This window comes from Schistocerca cancellata, chromosome 8 (assembly GCF_023864275.1).
Source record: "Schistocerca cancellata isolate TAMUIC-IGC-003103 chromosome 8, iqSchCanc2.1, whole genome shotgun sequence".
Taxonomy (NCBI): domain Eukaryota; kingdom Metazoa; phylum Arthropoda; class Insecta; order Orthoptera; family Acrididae; genus Schistocerca; species Schistocerca cancellata.
The window spans coordinates 137,775,819-137,796,752 of record NC_064633.1 but is presented as its reverse complement, the minus strand read 5'-3'; the positions used below and the strand labels follow the sequence as shown (position 1 = coordinate 137,796,752).

Here is a 20,934-nt window from a genome sequence, read left to right as displayed (position 1 = left end):
AAAGGAGGAACGTTTCAACTGGTACGTTTCTAGGAGCTTTGTTGTGGTTGCTAATGGTGGGCTGAGACGGCGCATATCTGGGCAACACGCGGCGGATGCCACTATCGGAAATTTGACGATCGTTCTTCTGTGCCGAATAGGAGTGTATGGCTTCACGTAAAACGCTCAATACTTCCGTCGTGGCTTGTGGGAGACACTTTCGACAGGAAGAACTATTCAAGCAATGTTCAGACCCTGGCTTTCGTTTGCGAATTGCGTTTTGCCTTTTTGGGCTAAGTTCGAATTTGGTTCACACTATTGTTTACGGAACATAGGGCGGCTGCTGAGCAAGCCTTCATACCGGCGTCCATTAGACGAGAAAAAATGATACCGCCTGTGTGCAAAGCAAGAAAATCACACGGTACAAGAAACGAACTCAGAGTTCCTTAAACTATGTTTTAGTATGATGATGTCGCCGCCCAAAAAGAAGCAATTCGGATTCCTGTGATAACTTAGACTTCAGCTGACGTCTGTGCATAATCTGTTAACATTGTGTGTTAAGCTGTGGTGACAAGTCATGGGATACCTCCCAGTACCGCGTCGGACCACCTCTTGTCCGGCATAGCGCAGTTCTACCTGGCATGGACCCAATAAGTCTTCGGTAGTCCCCTGCAGGAATATTGAGTCATGCCGTCCATAAGTGCCGGTGCCGGATTTTGTGCACGAACTGACTTCCCGATTATGTCCCATAAATGGTCTATGGGGTTCCATTCGGGCGATTTGGGTGGCCATACCGCTCACTCTAACTGTCCAGAGTATTCTTCAAACCAGTCTCGAACAGTAGTGGCCAGTTGACATGTGTGGGAACATGAAATCCATGAATGGCTGCAGATGGTATCCAAGTAGCCGAACCATAACCATTTCCAGTCAGTGTTCGGTTCATTTGGACGAGTGGACCCAGTACACTCCATGTAAACGCAGCCCACACTATTATGGAGCCACCACCAGCTTGCATATTGCCTTGCTGACAACTTGGGTCCTTGGCTTCTTCGAGTCTGCACCACGCTCGAACCCTACGATCAGCTCTTACCAACTGAAATCGGGACACGTCTGACCAGTTCACGGTTTTCCAGTCGTCTAGGGTCTAACCGAGGAAGTCAGGAACTCAGGAGAGGCGCGGCAGACGATGTGCTGTTAGCAAAGACATTCGGTCGTCTACTGCCGTAGCCCATTAACGCCAAATTTCGCCACACTGTGCTAATAGATACGTTCATCGTACGTCCCACATTGATTCTGCGGTTATTTCACGCAGTGTTGCTTGTCTGTTATAACAGGAAACTCAACGTAAACGCCGTTGCTCTCGGTCGTTAAGTGAAGGTCGTCGGCCAGTGCTGTCCGTTGTGAGAGGTAATGCCTGAAATTTGGTGTTTTCGGCACACTCTTCACACTGTGGATCACGGACTGTTGAATTCCCCACCGATGTAATGTCCCATGCATCTAGCTCCAACTACCGTTCTGCGTTCAGAGTCTGTTAGTTCTCGTCGTGCGGCCATAATCGCGTGGGATACCTTTTCACACAAATCACATGAATATAAGTGACAGCTCCGCTAATGTACTGCGCAGTTACACATAGTGTACGCGATACTACCGCTATCTGTATGTTTGCATATCGCTATCCCATGACTTTTGCCACCTTAGTGTAGAGAGAATGTACTACAAACACGGACGAAACAAGGCTGAAGTAATTGGCTAGGTGTGAGGTCGTTCATGGCCAAATGTGTTGGTGGCGGTTGTCAGAAAGTAAGGAGAAGCTTGGTCCAACCTTTTTGACACCGGGTAGGTACAGCAGAGTGCAGCGGCGCTTGCGGTGACGTGATTAGACGGTTCGCGAGCAGAGGAGTCGCGCAACGATGCGTGCCACGCGCTCGGCCGGCCGCGCGCACAGCCGCTTTGATGTCTCGCGACATAATCCCGCTGCGGACCCTGTGGTCGGGCTCGAGCTTTGCCTGCATGGCCAGCTCGTAAAGTCACCACCTCGCACTCCGACCTGCGGCTATTGCGCAGTGAGGTCATCGCACGTTATGCGTCTGACCTACGCTAAAGTCGCCGCCCATTGAAAAAAGTTTGTCCCTCTCCCCCTCCGTAGTCTATTTTAACACAGATTTGAAAATATCGCCACCCAGTGTACGCACTCAGTTTTCAGCATCTTATAGTTTGTGTTCAACAGCATGTCATCCAATAACTTCCTTTTCACACTGGCTAATCGATATTTAAGTCATAGGTGCGACAAGTCGAGCCTGCTTTTACTGTGTTCCGAATAGTGCTTCATATTAGCGGATTAACCTTTTTATTGCCTTGGACCAACCTATTTCTACTAAAAATTTGTAGCTGGAAACATGGTGGCTGAGCGCGAAAGGTAACTCGCTAAACCACATGTGTTGGAAGCAGAGTTGGGATTAACTGGAACTATAATCCCATTAAAGATCCCCATCGGAGCAGGAGGCAGTGGCAAAATTTCGATCATGTCCAGATTCGCTGTGATACTTTGAGATGAAGAGGTTGGCACAAGAGAGAATTTCAAACCAGACAGGAAACTGATGACTCAGAAAAAAAGTTCTTTTGTTTCCTCCAAGAAATTCCCAGAGAAACTAAAAACGTTTCGGTATCAAGGCCAACCACCTTTGTGAGTTGATTCATTTCTAAATAAGGACTCAATCCTGACCCAACTCCCAGCTAACATAACACTACTCGTTAATATGTGAACACGTGATACCATGCTGGAGTTCTGCAAATGCCATATGGAATCGATGCCTTTTGTCTTCCTGTATCGAACACTTTCTTCGCTTTTCCACAGATCGTATTAACAGTCTCACGAGCCGAGGTTTCAGTTTGTACACTTAGTTCATCAGTAGTTGCTTTTCTCCTGCTTGAATTTTAATGTAAATCGGTTGGTTAGCATTGCGGATGTCCTGTTTGGAATGTATGTAGTGCCTTTATAAGTAATCGCGACACAAGTGAAGATGATCTGCCTCCGGTGCTCACAGAGTCGTGTCTCTATCGTATTTACATCACATACATTTTTTAAACATTGTTTTTCAAAGTGTGTGTGATGTAAACACGACAGGAAAAAGGGCCTGTGACCACTGGAGACAGTACCACGGGGCTCTCTGAAAGTTGTACACGTAACACATGCATGTGTCATAGCTTACATGAATCCACCTGATTATCGAGGTTTAAACATCGGAAACGTGCACAGAAAGTAAAGAAAATTGTGCCTGCTAACAGAAAATTTGAAGTTTCAGTTGATATCAGTAAAAGCTACAATAAAGCGTAACCTAAAATGTTCGTACTTAGTCTCAATAATGCCAGTTTATTTAGGATGTTAAGATATTTATAGCTTTCATGGGAGTTCCTCTTGCTACGCGTAGTCGACATAGTGATTTTCGTAATTGACTCACCAACCAAGCAAAAACGAAATGTACAGTTAGTGGACATGAACCGTACGTAACAACGTAGGTACATAGTATCAGGCGACTCAGCAACAGATTCCACGCAACACTCTATTTCTCAGTTTGGCGCTAATGAGAACAGAAATCGTTACTATGAACAGAGTCAGAGCGGGTCACGTGAATACTAATTAACCAAGACCTTTGTTAAAATTAATTCTCTCACCAAGCTGTGATCCTTGCCCCGTTGACAAGGACATTGTACAGGTACTAGTAGAATGTGGTGAATACAGTCATCCAAGAACAATTGCACTATGCAATTTATTAAAAATTAAGGACTGTTTTTCTCTTAGAGAGTAGCTCTTAACTCTATGAATAGGTCCATTCCTAGATAAATCTGTTATTTCATGCATGTTTGTAAAAGTGGACGTCAAAATTTGAGGATCTTTACGTTTCATCGCGTATACGTATGAAATTAGATTTTGTGTTCAAATTCCGTGACTTGTATTGTAATGGTGCAGTCCGACTAGTACTTGGGACTAGTTATCTCGTTCAGTTATGTTTTATGTTATGTGACGAAGTCAGACCAGAGTCTTGTTTATATCTTCGTTAGGTGAAATAATTGTTTGGTGAAATGGGCTCTGCAACAACCAAATAAAACTGAATTAAAAACTAGTATACACTTCTGTGTTACACTGCCGTTGCCAGTTAATTTGTTGTCCAAATAACAAAACTCGCCTATTCTTTGCAGCGTCTCATTTCCTAATAGTTCGCTCAGTGTTAACTAAGTTCATTTTTAATCCTCTTTTTATTTTGAGTCGTATTTGTCTTACAACCTCTTTTCAAGGCTCCATCCAACCTGTTTACCTGATTCTCCAAGCCCTTGGCCGTCTCTGACCGAAATACGAGGTCATCGACTAACCTTAAAGTTTTTATTTCCCGAGTATTAGGTCTCTCCGAAAACTGGCTAGTTTCCATGACTGGTCATCCATGTACTGGGTCCGTTGCGATATTACCATCCATTGTTCGTCTTCTGTTATCGACATTGTGCTTAACCTGATCAGCACTTATCTCGACATTGCAGTCTTGTGTGTATTGCGTAATGATCTGGCTAGGCAAAATTTTGGAAATTGCATCATAGAGTAAAGGCTGGTATTGTGCAAGGACATATGTAGATGGCGACTGCCTTTCCTCTGTCCCTCCTCTGCCGCTTTTCCGCCTGTTTCGTCTGCAGACTGTCTCCTTACGTCGTCTTGGCGGTGGGTTGTCCCGCATGCCTCGTGAGCCGATTTCCGAACACCCGCATCACAGCTCCCTCCTCTGTAATTTGCGATGAGCCAGGCCGCTGTGCGCTGTGGAAGACTGTGGGATTTTACTAACTTTACTGTATAGCCGTACCCCTAGATAGAGGTCCAATAACCAGATGATTGCAGAGCGGACTGGTGAAGGCGTTGGACTTCTATTAGGGAGCAGCGGCGTTCAACACTGCCCTGTGATTTGGATTAAGTTCTCGGTGATACACCCGTATAAATTACGGCGAATGTCATGTAGCTACGTTTCCATGTGCTTAGATTAATTTTTCGCTCAATTTATGGCCAAGCTAAGCTTGTGCTCTGTGTACAGTGGCCTAGAAGCTCACGAGACGATAAACTTTGTTTTTGGAAGTTACTGGCAGATTGCGACTGGGACTCTGACTCTGACTGGGACTCTGACTCTGACTGGGACTCTGACTCTGACTGGGACTCTGACTCTGACTGGGACTCTGACTCTGACTGGGACTCTGACTCTGACTGGGACTCTGACTCTGACTCTGACTGGGACTCTGACTCTGACTGGGACTCTGACTCTGACTCTGACTGGGACTCTGACCAGACTATGGGTATGTGAAAATACGTACGATTACTTACTTAGTTCTTAAAAAAAAAGGTGTGAAGCATTTGACGCCAGAAGGAAACCATTCGCGAACGACACAAGATTTTGATCGTTGGCATGTTTTTCGAATTCTGTAAAGCACCAACATCCCAATAAGCTGTCATGATCATGTTTGTATTTAATTTTTAATTACCTCGTAAAGAAAATCCTTACTGTTACGTGTTAGCTAGGAAAGAGAGGCAACACTCTCGTCGAATTTCATGTCATGGGTTTCATTCTGTGCCTACACACTTCGATGTTAACTGTTCATCGACTTAACCCATTCACTAGGGAATCTCTGTTGAATAGAAGACTACATTCCAGAATTTTAAGAGAAACGAAGAAAAGTGCACAAAAAATGTTTTCTGTATGTGGTGCCAAAGTGTGTCGTACTCTCTCCGTTTGCTTAAACTGTATCTGTCGCAGATTTATTATTATTCATTTATGTATTTATTTGGAAATACAAAGCCATCACACACAGTGCCAACGTAGGACTAGATCAGCTGAAATGCACTTAATTTCTGTCTTGGAAGAACAAATAGATATGTGATTAATTCCGAGATTATTTTTTAGCCGGGGGGTTCCTTGAGTGAAGTATCTCAAATACGAGAACAGTGTTTTAACAATGTCAAATAAAACAATACACAGTGACTGACCAAACTGCTTAGTTATTTTGGTCGCATCTGTCGAGCACCAATATCGCGGAATAAAAATTTTGGCGAGGCGCCAACCAAGGCGAGACGCCTTGTAAACAGTAGATAACCCTCCACACGCATTTGCGTTATGCCGTAACCATACAGGCAATAACAAAGCGGCCTACGGTGTGCTTGTATTTTACTGCGAGCTACACCACCACGTCTGGATACTGCATTCTAGGCAGACACTACGCGAGCTATGGGGAAAATGCCATCAGCATTCACATAGATTCGTAGGACATCAAGCAGTCGTCCATAAAACAACCCTTACTTTCCTCCCAAGTCGGGTCTCCATTCTATGACATTGTTTCCATACGACCCCAAACAATGAAAGTGGCCTTGAATTTGTAGCCTCTAGAATAAACTTTCTGCTAAGGATTTTACTCCCACAGCGAAGTGAACAACTACCGTGCCGCTCAGGTAGCCGCCACTGTTAACACTTAAATGTGCAGATAAAGGATTTTCTCTGGTCTCCGAAAAAGCGTGCGCAATCAAATATATCAGGAAAAAGAAATAGAATTAGCGATTTATTTAAACTGTGCAGACAGTTAAATGTTGTTGTACGGAGTGGAAAATTGAAATCAGGACCCCATATAGTGCACGTAGTTGCACCAAGGCCTTCAACAGGAAAGTATGTGAACCAGTTTCGCTTGAAAAGAGATAGGGATCCATAATAATATATAGGAACACGAGTCAGTCATTGTCTCACAAGGGAAATAAAACCATTTCTGCTGTCTTCCCTTGCGACAGCGTTCTAGTAATTTCTGTTACTGTCACAGCTGGAAAGCAACAGCGTAGAGTTAAGTGTTTTGAATTCAATGTGAAGCAAAACATAATTTGTCCAGAAACGGAGAGATGGTCATAACTTGTTCGTATGTGACTGATCACAGAAGTATTACAGGCTTCAATGGGGCACTATAGAGCGAACGTTACATAAACGCTTCCCAAGAAGTAGTACAAGGTGACATAAAAAGACCCTGGAAAATGCGGCGTTGGTCGCATTATCTTCCGAAAAAGAAGCTCTCTACTACTAAGTTGCATTCATCACCTCTCTTTGTCGATCAGCTGCAATAAATTGTTCCCCAGACAGCTCTGTTGTATCGAACAACATGGTTGTGTTGCGTTACAGATCTGTCGTCTAGTGTTTTTTGTTATTACGTGGCAACAAACTATAGCAAGGAAAGAGCCGTGCCACGGAACTCCGTTTCTGTTAAACGTCGTTTCATTCAGTCGTCGGATTCCTCTGATACTGTCAGAAGTTCATAAAAATATGTATCTACTGCCCAACATTAGAAAAAGATTCATTGTGTAGAAGCTACACTATGCATCCGTAGTTTTTCTTCATTGATATGCTTGTTTTGATGTTACTAAGTCACTCTCCTATAGGAATTTCACCAATCCTATTAATAGCTTCTTTGAACTGTAGCATAACGTGTATTTAAAGTGCTTGGATAGGAAATCAGAATGGTGAAAATGTAGTTTTTGTTGCTGAATGAGAGTTTTTAGTAAAACGTATGCATGCTTCCATGTGTGGAAGAGAGATCACGATGAATTAAAAATCGGTTGGGTTATTTCAAAGTAACTTCTTCGTGACTGTTGAAAGAATTATGGAGATGCCTCTGATGTCCATTCGCATCTTGGAAGTTATCCTTCATTGAAAACTCTGAAAATGGTGGGAGTTGCAGCGTTTTTCAGTAAGGCTCGTAAACTTCGAAGGTGCATTTCACAACAGTGCATGCAGCGACGTAAAAGCAAAAGAAAGATCACAACAGTGCTTTGTGCTCTGTGCAAAGCGCACTTCCCACCCCTGTCCGAGGCTCGTGGTCTTGCGGTAGCGTTCTCGCTTCCCGCGCACTGGGTCCCGGGTTCGTTAACCGGCGGGGTCAGGGATTTTCTCTACCTCGAGATGATTGGGTGTTGTGTGTTTTTCATCATAATTTCATCCTCACTCACTCAGTCGCCCTAGTGGCGTTAAAGAAGTTTTGGAGCGGCGGCCGAACTGCCCCGCGAGGGGTCTCCCGTCCACCAATGCCATACGCTCATTATTATTACTTCCCACCCCTATAGAGGACAGTGAAGCGCAGAATTTATTGGTCGGTACTCGTAAAAAACACAGCGTCCTGTCACCCAGTGCTTCCAAACCACCTGTAAGTCATTCGATGTTTATAGTCACAGCTAACTAAAAACGCGTAACTTTCTCGTGTTTGCTGCTTCATGGGTGCAACACACGGAAACCAATCACCTCAGATTTGATTTACGTGTGTTTCACCTTTGTAAACATGCACCTGCACCAGTTTTTCTATCAGAATAAAATAGTTTTTTATTATTTCTTCGTTTTGTTATGCAAGGGCCGCGTTGAAGCTCAGTAGTTGGCGTGATGGTTTTTACCACCTTACCCTCGCAAAATCACTTTAGGAATTCAGTTTTTTTCGTCCGCTTATCTGATCATCTCTTAGTAGCCTTCTTTTTAAGTTTATCCGTAAGTTGTGCTTTGTTATTAGTTTTGTAAAGGGTAAATGATTTATCACGTTTTCTTTTAGGATATTCGTATTTTGTAAAATTCCCTAGTTCACTCTAATCAACTAATTTTTAACTTTGTAAGTACAGCAGAAATTGTCTGCAAATGCCAGGCAGTTTTCTTCAATTTACGCAGTTTCTTTCTTCCCCGTTTTTATTTGTGATACTCGAGAGGGCTTCAGACTTTCGTAGTTCCGAGGCTTTGTTTGTTAGGGTTTTTATTTTTATTATTTTTTATTTACCTGCGATGGAGAGATCCCTACCTACTGTGGCAATTCAGTGTCGTATTTCATCAAGACATTGAATCACGACTGCCTTCAACGAGTGACAGCGGTTTGTGCAGAAAATTTGTGTGCTACGAAGAGCTCACCCGTATCATTGTGGAGACTATGCCGGCGCCCTTTGACGGCGGCACGTGTGCCGCTTGGTGGAGGTTTCTAAGCAGCTTCGTCTCCTCTTTTTCGCGCGGCGGGGTGCCGCTCTCCCGGATGACTTTCCCTGGCCGCTGACCAGACAGCCGGACAGAGCGGGCAAAAGTGTGATGGCCACGAGCTGCTACTGCCGCTGCACAATTAGCGCTTTCGCGCGTGCTTTCCCACCGCCAGGCGCTGTCCTCAAAACGTCTCCCCTCGTTTCTCTTTCAAGAGCGACATAGCTGCTTCGGTTATCCATCATATCGGAGACTGCATAATTCGTACAAGTTGTTTCAGAAGAGACCGCGAAGTTGCATTGCAATGGTGGCATTACCCAAAAATTGGGAGATGGGCAGCGTGACCATATGTTACCCACTCGAGTCCACGTTTCCAGCCATAAGAGAAAGAGAGCAAGACACTTTCACATACACTATCTGATCAAAAATATCCGAACACCCTTATGTAATGCGATATTGACCTATAGAGTCCCAAAAGGCCGACCCGCCATGTACTGGCTGCGGGTATTGTGCTATCGGTAGAAAAACAGTAATAGCAGAATGGTCAGTAAGCACAGCTCACTGATATCGAATATGGACTTGTCATTGGATGTAACCTGAGTAACAAATCCATCAAGACATTTCAATCCTTTTAAAGCTGCTCAAGTTAGCAATTAGTGAAGTGGAAACATGAAGGAACAATCACAGATAACCCAAGCCCAGGTGGATGTAATTAACTGACGGACACAAACTGTCTAACATGTCGGAGGCTGGTTGTAAAAAACCAGCGGAAGAAATCACTCCTGAGTTCCAAAATACTGTTATCAGTCAAGATAATGCAGTGACCGCGTAGGGGTGAAAGAGTTGGGAACAGTGGTCGAGCAGCTATTCCAAGCCACACATTTCTGTAGGCAGGGCTAAGCGATGCTTGAGGTGTTGCGGAAGAGACTGGGAAGCGGATGACTGGAAATTGGAGTGATCAATCACACTACACTCATTAGCAATAGGGAGGAAGGGTTTGGCTTCGGCGAATGTTTGGAGACCGTTATCTAGTGCTGGCTAAACGATACTCGCGTTCGAAGGGGCTCGAGATTTCCTGATAACACGACAGAGTACGGCACAGTATCGAGCTTGTTCGAACAATCACGTGACATTTGATTCGCACGGCGGGAGTGCAAGAGACATGCAAGAACTACGAACTAGCCTCACCAATAAGCTATGGCTTTGCTTAAAATTTAAAATTCGATAATTTCATGCAACACCGGAGAAAACAGTATTGATTTCTACTGCGTTCGAACAAATTCGCAATACAGTTTCGCATACAGTGCCGATATGTATGGATATGTAAACATTTGTGCTAATATTCACATAAAGATAACAAAGAGAAATACGTCCTCTAAAAAAGTAACACTTGATTGAACCCAGTACAAGATTTCAGTGGCTTGCCGAGTAGGTTTCAGATGAGCAATTCAATCCCTGTACATATATTAGAATACGAGATAAAAACGTCGCCAGATTTTAATCAACTTGAAAGGAAGGCTGAACCTTGATTCATTTTCGTGATTGTTTCATCTGAATGTCACAGACTTCGAACAAACCTGTTTTTAATAGCGAGAATGAATTACAGCGGCAAGATCCGACATGCAAATAGTACCATCAGACGTCACTAGATAGCGGGACGGGCGAAAGCTCCAGAATAGGACAGCATCGTGATAGAAATCTTTATTTATTAATTGCCGTTATTACGCATGACCTACACCCTAAAAGATATTTCAGCCCCTGTTCCACAGTTATTTTTATTATTACACTCAATACTGCATTAAGAACGCTAGGGCAGGTCGTTCTGATAGTATCAAAAAAAAAGTCACTAGATCGCAGGCAGATCAAAAGGTCGAACAGAACCCGAGATTTCCCGAACTGTGACGTAAACTGTTCGTGTGGTCCTGTCTTTGTTCATAAGGAAACGCTAAATACGGAAGGATTGAACATGTTTCACCGTATTGTATATCTCTTACAGTAGAGGAAAAGTTTGGAGACGATTCTATTACCATGACAGTGCACCTTGCCATAAAGCAGCATCTGTGAAGCAAATGTTTGTGCACAGTGAGTTGCTTAAATAGCCTGGTCTGCCCAGAGTCTCCACTTGAACCCTCTGGATCATCTTCGGAATGAGTTCAAACGTCTTCGCTCCAGAACCCGGCGACCACCTTCCCTGCCTTCAGCTCTTCAGGAAGAAAACTGCAATTCCTCCAAAGACATTTGGACACCTCAGTGAAAGTGTCGCCAGCAGAGTTACAGGCGTCATAAAGCCAAAGTGTGGACATACCCGATATTAATATCGACTAATAGGTGTCCGGATAATTTTGATCATATAGTGTATTGGAATAGCCCTTGTTTGTGCTGAGTAGCACCATTGTTTACTAAACAAGGCAGCGGATGTTTTCGCCAATAGTCATGTGGAATGTAACAGATACTTGGATATTATTTCGTTTGTGTTCTCTGTGTAAAAGCAAATGCCAAATGTGGTGGTGATATCAACATGAAAATTCACTCTAGTAAACCAAAAACATTCATGTGACCGAATTCCTAGTACTTACCTGCAAGAGGAAAAATATTTAGTGCTTGCGATAGGCACACACAAAAGTGGTCTTTCTTACCCAGCACTTTCTCGTCAAGAAAATGAATGATGGAAGTGTTGTCTGACCGTATTGAAGTTAGAAGAAAGATCGTAATAAATTATACACACCATTCGTGGGTCACGTAAGGGGAAAGCTAATAGTAGATTATCTGAAAGGATGGCTCCATTTGCATCAACCAGAAGACAGAATGTCGGCAGTGTAAAATTCTCCGAACCAAAGGTGAAGGTCTAATCACTGTTCCGCTGGAATATATAGAAGTTACAGAATTTAAAAAGTGCGAGAATAACTTTGACAACAGATGGGGAGATCATGTTAATCGAATTATGGGATTTGGACTTCAATAAAGCAAGTGCCGGTAGCGCTGATTTAACAGCGGAACGAATACCAAGGAAGACGTCCGCTCTAACGGCATTCTTCGACAACGGTCGGATGACGTCACGACATTAGGACCGTTGCGCGGATACGGACAGACAGTTGACTATTAGTTTTCTTAAGCAGTGAACGCCAGATAATCCGACCATCTCTCTCCGGCAGCAGGAGGCGAAACATCAGTATGGACTTAAACGTGTGTGGCGGCTTGAATTTAAAATAAAAAAAAAACTGGAAGTTACCGAGGTAAAGCAGTAAGTGTGTGACTACTTTTAATTGCATAGACGTGAGGATGGTTGATGTGCATAAGGCACGTTGAGATAAGGAAAGATGTGAACTCACTGGGAACTTGAGGTGATAGCGCAGCAGATACGGCTGGAGCAATTATTAGCATTGTGCTGTTTTTTTAATCTGCCAGGAAGTTTCATTGTGCTGTTTTGTTTGGCCAGCGATGAGGCGCAGATCATACTGCAGTGAAGCTCGAGACTACCACTTTACTTCCGGTGCCAAGTTTTGGGAAATGTGCTCTGTAATGAGCAATGTTGATACACTGGAGAGAGCATGAGTAGTAACGCGGGTTAGAAAGTAGTCGGTGAGCAGGCAATGGTGGGGGAGCTTGTGTTGCGTGGAAGGCGGCACGTCTGCGCCAAGGAAGCAAGGTCACGCGTCCAGCCTGTGTGGCTCCGGAAAAGCAACATGTTTACTCAGCACGCGCACACGTCGCCTCTGGTGGGGGGGAGCCCCTGTAGTGTGTTGTATCGCCTTTTACTGCAGACGTGGGCCAATTAGCGGTGCGTGATACATATATAAAAGTCGCCGCATTGTTCTCTGTATGCGAAGGCTAATCTCAGGAACTACTGTAAGGATTTTGATGCGGTTTTCACTGGTGGACTAACTTCACGAGTAAGGGTTGCGTGTATAGTTTACTACCGCAACGCCAGACAAGTCCAGTAGTAGATACTAAAGTGCTACCCGTGCGAAGGCGAGATGGGTCGCTGGTTGCACATAAATCCTTACTCACAGTGAAGTTGTGTTGCAATTATTGTGCATTTTTGGGGCCAGCTGCGTAGTTAAATGAGATCTTAGTCGTTTATAGCAACCCCTTCTGATGGATGCTCAAATAGTCGTTTTCTCCACAGTTTTAAATAACAGTGAGGTGAGTATGGAAAACTTACCAAGGTTTTGTATTGTCGTGACTCGTGCGCGAAATGTTGGGTAGGTTATTTTAATATGTATGAAGTGGGTGGTTTATCCTTACAGTCCGTGACAAAGCCAGTCACGATTATCTGAATCAGTTTTCTATTTTGACGGTGTGTCCACTTCTTTAAATATACGACATGTGTTCCAAAAATAACGGTACTTTTTTAATTTTGTGGGCTTTTACATCCTATTTTCAAAATTGTTTATCTTTGTGGTAAACATTTTCGTAATGTTTCACATTTTCTGTTGTTCGGAATATTTAGTTTATTGTTGACATTCAAAAAGGTTAGACGTGTTTCCGAGTGCTTGGCGTGATTTTTCTTTCGAAAAAACTCTATCAAAAATGTGTGTTTTCCTTGGAGAATTAAATAAAGTGCAGTACCTCATTCGAAATGTTGATTGTGACCTTTGGCGAATATACTATGAGTAAGACAAGAGTTTACGAGTGGAATAAACGTTTCAAATAGGCCTGAGAAAACATTGAAAACGACGACCGTCCTGGACGCCCATGCACATCATTTACTAACGACAATGTGGAAGAAGTGGAGAAAATGGATGTGGAAAATCGCTAAATCACTGTCAGAGGGGCTGCTGATGAAGTTGGCATATCCTTTCGTTCATGGCAAGAATTTTTTCGGATGTTTTGGGCATGAAACGTGTTGCAGCAAAGGGTGTTTCGAAATTATTGAATTTCGATCAAAAACGTCGCGTAGACACCGCTCAGGAATTGCTGAATACAGTCGACAACGATTCAGAGCTTCTAAACGAGGTTATAACAAGTGTATACGGCTATGGCATCAACTAACCTAAGGACGTCACACTGAATCATGCCCGAGGCAGGATTCGAATCTGCGACTGTAGCCGTCGCGCGGTTCCAGACGGAAGCGCCTAGAACCACATGGCCACAGCGGCCGGCCCAGGCGAAATACCCTCAGACTTCAACAAGAATATTATTATTCCAATCCCAAAGAAAGCAGGTGTTGACAGGTACGAAAACTACCGAACTACCAGTGTAATAAGTCACGGCTGCAAAATACTGACACGAATTCTTCACAGACGAATGGAAAAACTAGTAGAAACCGACGTCGGGGAAGATCAGTTTGGATTCCGTAGAAATGTTGGAACGTGTGAGGCAATACTGACCCTATGACTTATCTTAGAAGATAGGTTACGGAAAGGCAAACCTACGTTCATAGCATTTGTAGACTTAGAGAAAGCTTGTGACGATGTTGACTGGAATACTCTTCCAAATTCTGAAGGTGGCAGGAGTCAAATACAAGGAGCGAAAGGCTATTTACGATTTGTACAGAAACCAGATGGCAGTTAAGAGTCGAGGGGCATGAAAGGGAAGCAGTGGGTGGGAAGGGAGTGAGACAGGGTTGTAGCCTATCCCTGATGTTATTCAATCTGTACATTAAGGAAGCAGTAAAGGAAACAAAAGGAAAATTTGGAGTAAGAATTAAAATCCATGGAGAACAAATAAAAACCTTGAGATTTGCCGATGACAGTGTAATTCTGTCAGAGACAGTAAAGGACCTGGAAGAGCAGTTTAACGGAATGGACAGAGTCTTGAAGGGAGGGTATAGGATGAACATCAACAAAAGCAAAACGAGGATAGTGGAATGTAGTCTAACTACACTCCTGGAAATTGAAATAAGAACACTGTGAATTCATTGTCCCAGGAAGGGGAAACTTTATTGACACATTCCTGGGGTCAGATACATCACATGATCACACTGACAGAACCACAAGCACATAGACACAGGCAACAGAGCATGCACAATGTCGGCACTAGTACAGTGTATATCCACCTTTCGCAGCAATGCAGGCTGCTATTCTCCCATGGAGACGATCGTAGAGATGCTGGATGTAGTCCTGTGGAACGGCTTGCCATGCCATTTCCACCTGGCGCCTCAGTTGGACCAGCGTTCGTGCTGGACGTGCAGACCGCGTGAGACGACGCTTCATCCAGTCCCAAATATGCTCAATGGGGGACAGATCCGGAGATCTTGCTGGCCAGGGTAGTTGACTTACACCTTCTAGAGCACGTTGGGTGGCACGGGATACATGCGGACGTGCATTGTCCTGTTGGAACAGCAAGTTCCCTTGCCGGTCTAGGAATGGTAGAACGATGGGTTCGATGACGGTTTGGATGTACCGTGCACTATTCAGTGTCCCCTCGACGATCACCAGTGGTGTACGGCCAGTGTAGGAGATCGCTCCCCACACCATGATGCCGAGTGTTGGCCCTGTGTGCCTCGGTCGTATGCAGTCCTGATTGTGGCGCTCACCTGCACGGCGCCAAACACGCATACGACCATCATTGGCACCAAGGCAGAAGCGACTCTCATCGCTGAAGACGACACGTCTCCATTCGTCCCTCCATTCACGCATGTCGCGACACCACTGGAGGCGGGCTGCACGATGTTGGGGCGTGAGCGGAAGACGGCCTAACGGTGTGCGGGACCGTAGCCCAGCTTCATGGAGACTGTTGCGAATGGTCCTCGCCGATACCCCAGGAGCAACAGTGTCCCTAATTTGCTGGGAAGTGGCGGTGCGGTCCCCTACGGCACTGCGTAGGATCCTACGGTCTTGGCGTGCATCCGTGCGTCGCTGCGGTCCGGTCCCAGGTCGACGGGCACGTGCACCTTCCGCCGACCACTGGCGACAACATCGATGTACTGTGGAGACCTCACGCCCCACGTGTTGAGCAATTCGGCGGTACGTCCACCCGGCCTCCCGCATGCCCACTATACGCCCTCGCTCAAAGTCCGTCAACTGCACATACGGTTCACGTCCACGCTGTCGCGGCATGCTACCAGTGTTAAAGACTGCGATGGAGCTCCGTATGCCACGGCAAACTGGCTGACACTGACGGCGGCGGTGCACAAATGCTGCGCAGCCAACACCGCGGTTCCTAGTGTGTCCGCTGTGCCGTGCGTGTGATCATTGCTTGTACAGCCCTCTCGCAGTGTCCGGAGCAAGTATGGTGGGTCTGACACATCGGTGTCAATGTGTTCTTTTTTCCATTTCCAGGAGTGTAGATCAGGTGATGCTGAGGTAATTAGATTAGGAAGACAGACACTTAAAGTAGTAGATTAGTTTTTCTATTTGGGGAGCAAAATAACTGATGAGGGTCACCAGTCTTGGACTGAAAACAGCGCTCCCGCTCACACCTCAGTGGTCGTTCGTGATTTTTTTTTTTATTTTTTGACCTCAGCCACAGTATTCGCCGGACATGGCCCCCTGCGATTTCTTTCTGTTCCCGAGAGTGAAGAGAATCAACAGAGGACGTCGTTTTGCCACCATGGATGAGATAAAAACAGACTCGCTGTAGGAGCTGAGCACCATAACGAAAAGTGCGTTCCAGAAGTGCTTCCAAGATAATAAAAGGACTGACACAAATGTAGTGTATCCTTGGGAGATTACTTTGAAGGGGACAAAGTTGATGTTGAAGAATATATAAAAGTTCTTAAGGAAAACAAAAATTCCATTTACTTTTTGATCATACTTTGTATATTTTTAAATTAGGACTGTGGTATTCATTTCAGGACTTTCAACATGCGTGTTTAGAATTATCCAGTATTTACTTGCTCTCACAGTGGCTGGCTCTTCGACTGTTTAAATTATAGTCAGCCGGCCACATGTAGCAGGGTTTACCATTCAGCACTTTCTTCATCCAATTCTCCTTGTATTGAGTATTTTGTTTCATAACCGCATTATAGTTTTATTTAAGTGTAAAGAAAGGGATTGAACGTGCATGTTAGCATGCGGGCTTCCACACGTCCATTTTATTGTCAGTTTTTAGTATATTGATAAGCAACCAGTACCTGTAATCTCAGACGGTCTTTAAAGTCTGTAAATATATGTCTGTGGGCAGTTGTCCCAAGAATGTAGCTTACAAAGATAGAATTTCTCACTAAGCATTCATTTCATGTTATGAAAGGGTATTGATAATTATGTTGTTCAGCATCCTGAAACTACCACCACCATCCCAACCCCCCTTCACCCTTTCCCACCGGCCGAACCTTTGTTCCATACCTCTTCTGGCTTTGGTGTTAGCTGACCCCGCAAAGAAGTAAAAAGTTAAACGCACAGAAATGGCACTGTGTTGGAGGACTTGCACACAGTGCTTCGGTTTCAGAACATCTCTAGCTAAACGTTCTTTGGGTAAAAGGTTCTTCCTCATTAAAATGATTGAAACGTAAACAATATTTTCATTCACATTGTAATTCCTTAATTCTGTAACGTCTCACTTTCTAACGCATACTTACAGGTTTTGTGCTTTTGATAGTGGCGTTAAAATTAATCCACTGTTCGTTTTGATGTGATTAACTCCAAACACAGCAAAGGAAACTAAAAATGGATCTTGGGTATCTACTGACTGAAGATTGTGTTCTTAAAATTAATAGTTCGAAGCAACCATTATCGTTATCGCGTATAGCAGCATTTTGAACAAGACTACCATCATTGGTGACAGCGATGATTCGCCGACACGCATCAACTGTCATTGCCTTGGGGAAGGTAACCGTGATCAGAATACGCAGGGGATGTATAGGAAGGGTGTCTTTTTCTTTAGAAATGAGCGTGGCTTTAGCTAGAATACCATAATGCAATTCTTCGAGAAGGATGTAGCTTTCTTCGAAACCAAGAACTGCACACTTTATCAACCAAGAAAAATGTCTCGTCTCAGTATCGGAGATTTTAAATGCTCTGAAAAGTTTTGAAATGAGAAATAGTCGGTCTTGTCTTTGCACGTGTCTAGATGCTGAGGCACATTGTCCGTATTGCATTTAATGTGTTTTACTCTTCAGAAAATAATTAACTCATTTTGAGAAATGATGCAGTTCCTTCATACCCGGGAATGCTCCTCTACTGCTGGAGTTCTGGTTCCAAAAGCTCTCTGACAGTGCCACGAATTAAGCTTCCAGTGTATAATTTAGCTGACCGTTCAACAAGCTGCGTCGCATTTTGGAACTGTAGTGTTAATGTTTATTGCCGTATGATTGCAAATTGTGGGTACTTGTCAGTGAGCACTGCTGCTTTAGACTGAAATAATTTTTTGTGCGTAAATAATATTTCATTGAGAGTCTGCGAAGCTAACATTTTGCTTTTATTTTTTTCAGAGCAAGTTTACCAGATCACCTACTATCCAGTTCCTAGGCAACGAGGGGGTGAGTAAATACTGAAAATTAAAACTGCTTATTTTATGTTAGTTCATGTACATTAGTTTCCCGTTGTAATGAGCTAGGAAGTTGGCTTTGCATAATATTATGCGGAGGTATCCATGTAAATCGCAGTGGTGAATACTACTGACATCATCTTGATCTAACAAGCAGCTTGGTGAAGTTCCAGATATTTCGTTTTTTCTTCGGGCTTACTGACCTGTATAATCTCGCATCCTAATATTTTTAGCTGTCAGATTAATAACTTTGTACATAGTTCAGCGAAGACCCTTTTTATCGGAATGCAAGATACGCAACTCTTTAAATACTGTTGTCACAGTTGCACTACGTTTGTATTTTACAAAGAAGTGAGTCGTGAGTTCTATTCTTCAGATATTTTGCAGTGTTCGGTACATTAAGGGGTATTTACTGTTTGAGCTGGACATCTGTTCTCGTAATGGTGTTGTGGAAAGAATTCAAGATCTTTCTTACAAGGGTGGTAGTAGTATACAGCTAAAACACAAACGCGTATGAGGTATTTAGACTTAGAGGTTAGTATATACAGCTACTGTTAGTGATGGAACAGTATACATGTATCTGATAACTACTATTTCAGTTACGCAAATGCATAGCTGAGATGTTTTTCGGAGCCGATGATAGCGCTTAAATCCGGACAAAAGACAAATGAAACTGTAAGAAAATTTATTAAAACAAAACGAAAATGAAAATCATTTTACATATAAGCAACGGTATCTTACTCCATGTAGCCCTGTTCACCCGCAATAACGCCTCCATACATACATATATATGGCGCTGCGCGTAAATCAGGGTACCCGGATCAACTGTTTACGATATTGTGGCCAAATATAATGCGTCACAGAAGTCTGAGTAAGGTTCCGCTAACCCGGCGAGAAGACTTTATTCGAGGATACGCGTGTCACGAACTGCGGCAGTCATCGAAAGGTTCAGGCCCTGATTTAGGACGATCCGGGGCAATCGCTGTGGAAATTGGCGTCAATACTGAATGTCAGCGAGCGAACAATGCGTTGGATGGCAGAGGACGACCTTGTACTAGCCATTTAGTTCAAAACTGGATCTCGGAAAACGTTGACATGTTGTCGTCAAAGGAGTTTTGGCCCCCTAATTGCCCTCGACTCTTATGTTCGCAGCGTTGTCGAAAGAGTTACCAACAAGACAAGGCACCCAAATGTCACATCTCTATGCACCGCTATCGAAGCAGCATTCGTGAATATGGACAGCGCTGTTTTAAAGAGTGCGTGCAATCGCTTCAGGTCAAGATTGGAGGCGGTCATTACGGCTGAAGGGGACTACATCGAGTATGCTACTCTTGAAAGTTACCCCTACTTAAATGTAAAAGGATTTTCGTTATTATTTTGTTTAAATTAATTTGCTTTTTATAAAAACTTTCATTGTCCTTAGTCCGGATTTAAGCGCCGTATTATATATAATATTGGTGCAGCTGTGTGCAGCATAATACAGTTCTCAACATCAATTAAACAACGTTTATATTCACTGGTTCATAACAAGAGAGATACAAGCGCATATTGTAAATGGCTGACTGTGGACTCTTTGGGCAATTCACAAAATTGTGCGCTTTACCTTGAGTGCATGAGACATTAGAGGCACAATTTAAGCGTGCACCTGTTGCCACTAGTGGGGATTCAGTTATCATCCGTCTGTCCACCTGTACCCGACAACAGTAGTTTCGTGCAATACATGCCAGTCAGAAACCAAGGCAAATTTCGCAAGCGACGATATTTAAAAAATAAATAAAATAAATAGGTTTTTCGTTCCCTCGCATGATGGACACTTGATGTTTCCCAACTATTTTTGTCGTTCGAATGCCCGTACTTTGTCCCACCGTTTCCTTGAAAAACTGAAACAGCTTTTCTATATCGGTTTTAAAAGTTTTGCCCTATTCTGGAAACGCTTATGATCCGGAGTGTGGTATCTTAGTTAAACTCTGAATCGAACTTGTTTTAAAATTTATGAACTCAGCAGAAATTAGTCTTTCTTTCAAATAACCAGTTACTAGAATTATCTCTACTTTAATAGGCTTTCCACCATATGGTTCAATTCTTAATAAAATTATCCTCAGACAATTAAGGTCTGCATTAGTTCGTTGTACGATTTAGCGGTAACATACGAAATTTAAATATAATGTAGGCTTAGAAACGATTCATTTACTTCCTCACGCGAGAGTAAAAGAATAACCAATCTGTACGAATCCCGTTCGGAACTTCCGTTAGGTCGTTAACGACCACCATGCCATCCGTGATGGCCACAGTTTCTTTGGTGTCAGGACAGTTGCAAAAGCAGCGTGAGCGATACGCCTACGAGAGACTCTCCATATACTGAGAAATACGCATTATAAAAGTACGAAACAAAAGTCATGATCAAGAACACTCATATTCTCTCTCTCCTAATCAAGAGTAAGACTCGTGTTAGCATATAACCTCGAAGTGAAAGATTGCCTCGCTTACATCTTTTTCGCTCTTTTTATTGGATTCTTGGTTCTGTACAATTACTTCTTTCTACTGGCTAACTAAAACTGAACTGCGCTTATCACCTTGATCAAAACTT

The 20,934-nt window shown here is 43.6% G+C and overlaps 1 protein-coding gene across 1 annotated transcript in view; it reads left to right on the top strand.

Annotated features, from left to right (window-relative positions):
* The window catches only part of LOC126094686 (RNA polymerase II elongation factor ELL-like), a 308,602-nt gene that overhangs the window by 150,946 nt on the left and 136,722 nt on the right, over nt 1–20,934 (top strand). The window contains exon 2 of the mRNA XM_049909209.1: nt 18,292–18,339. Within this exon, the coding sequence (XP_049765166.1) occupies nt 18,292–18,339 (48 nt within the window). The remainder of the gene's footprint in view (nt 1–18,291; nt 18,340–20,934) is intronic.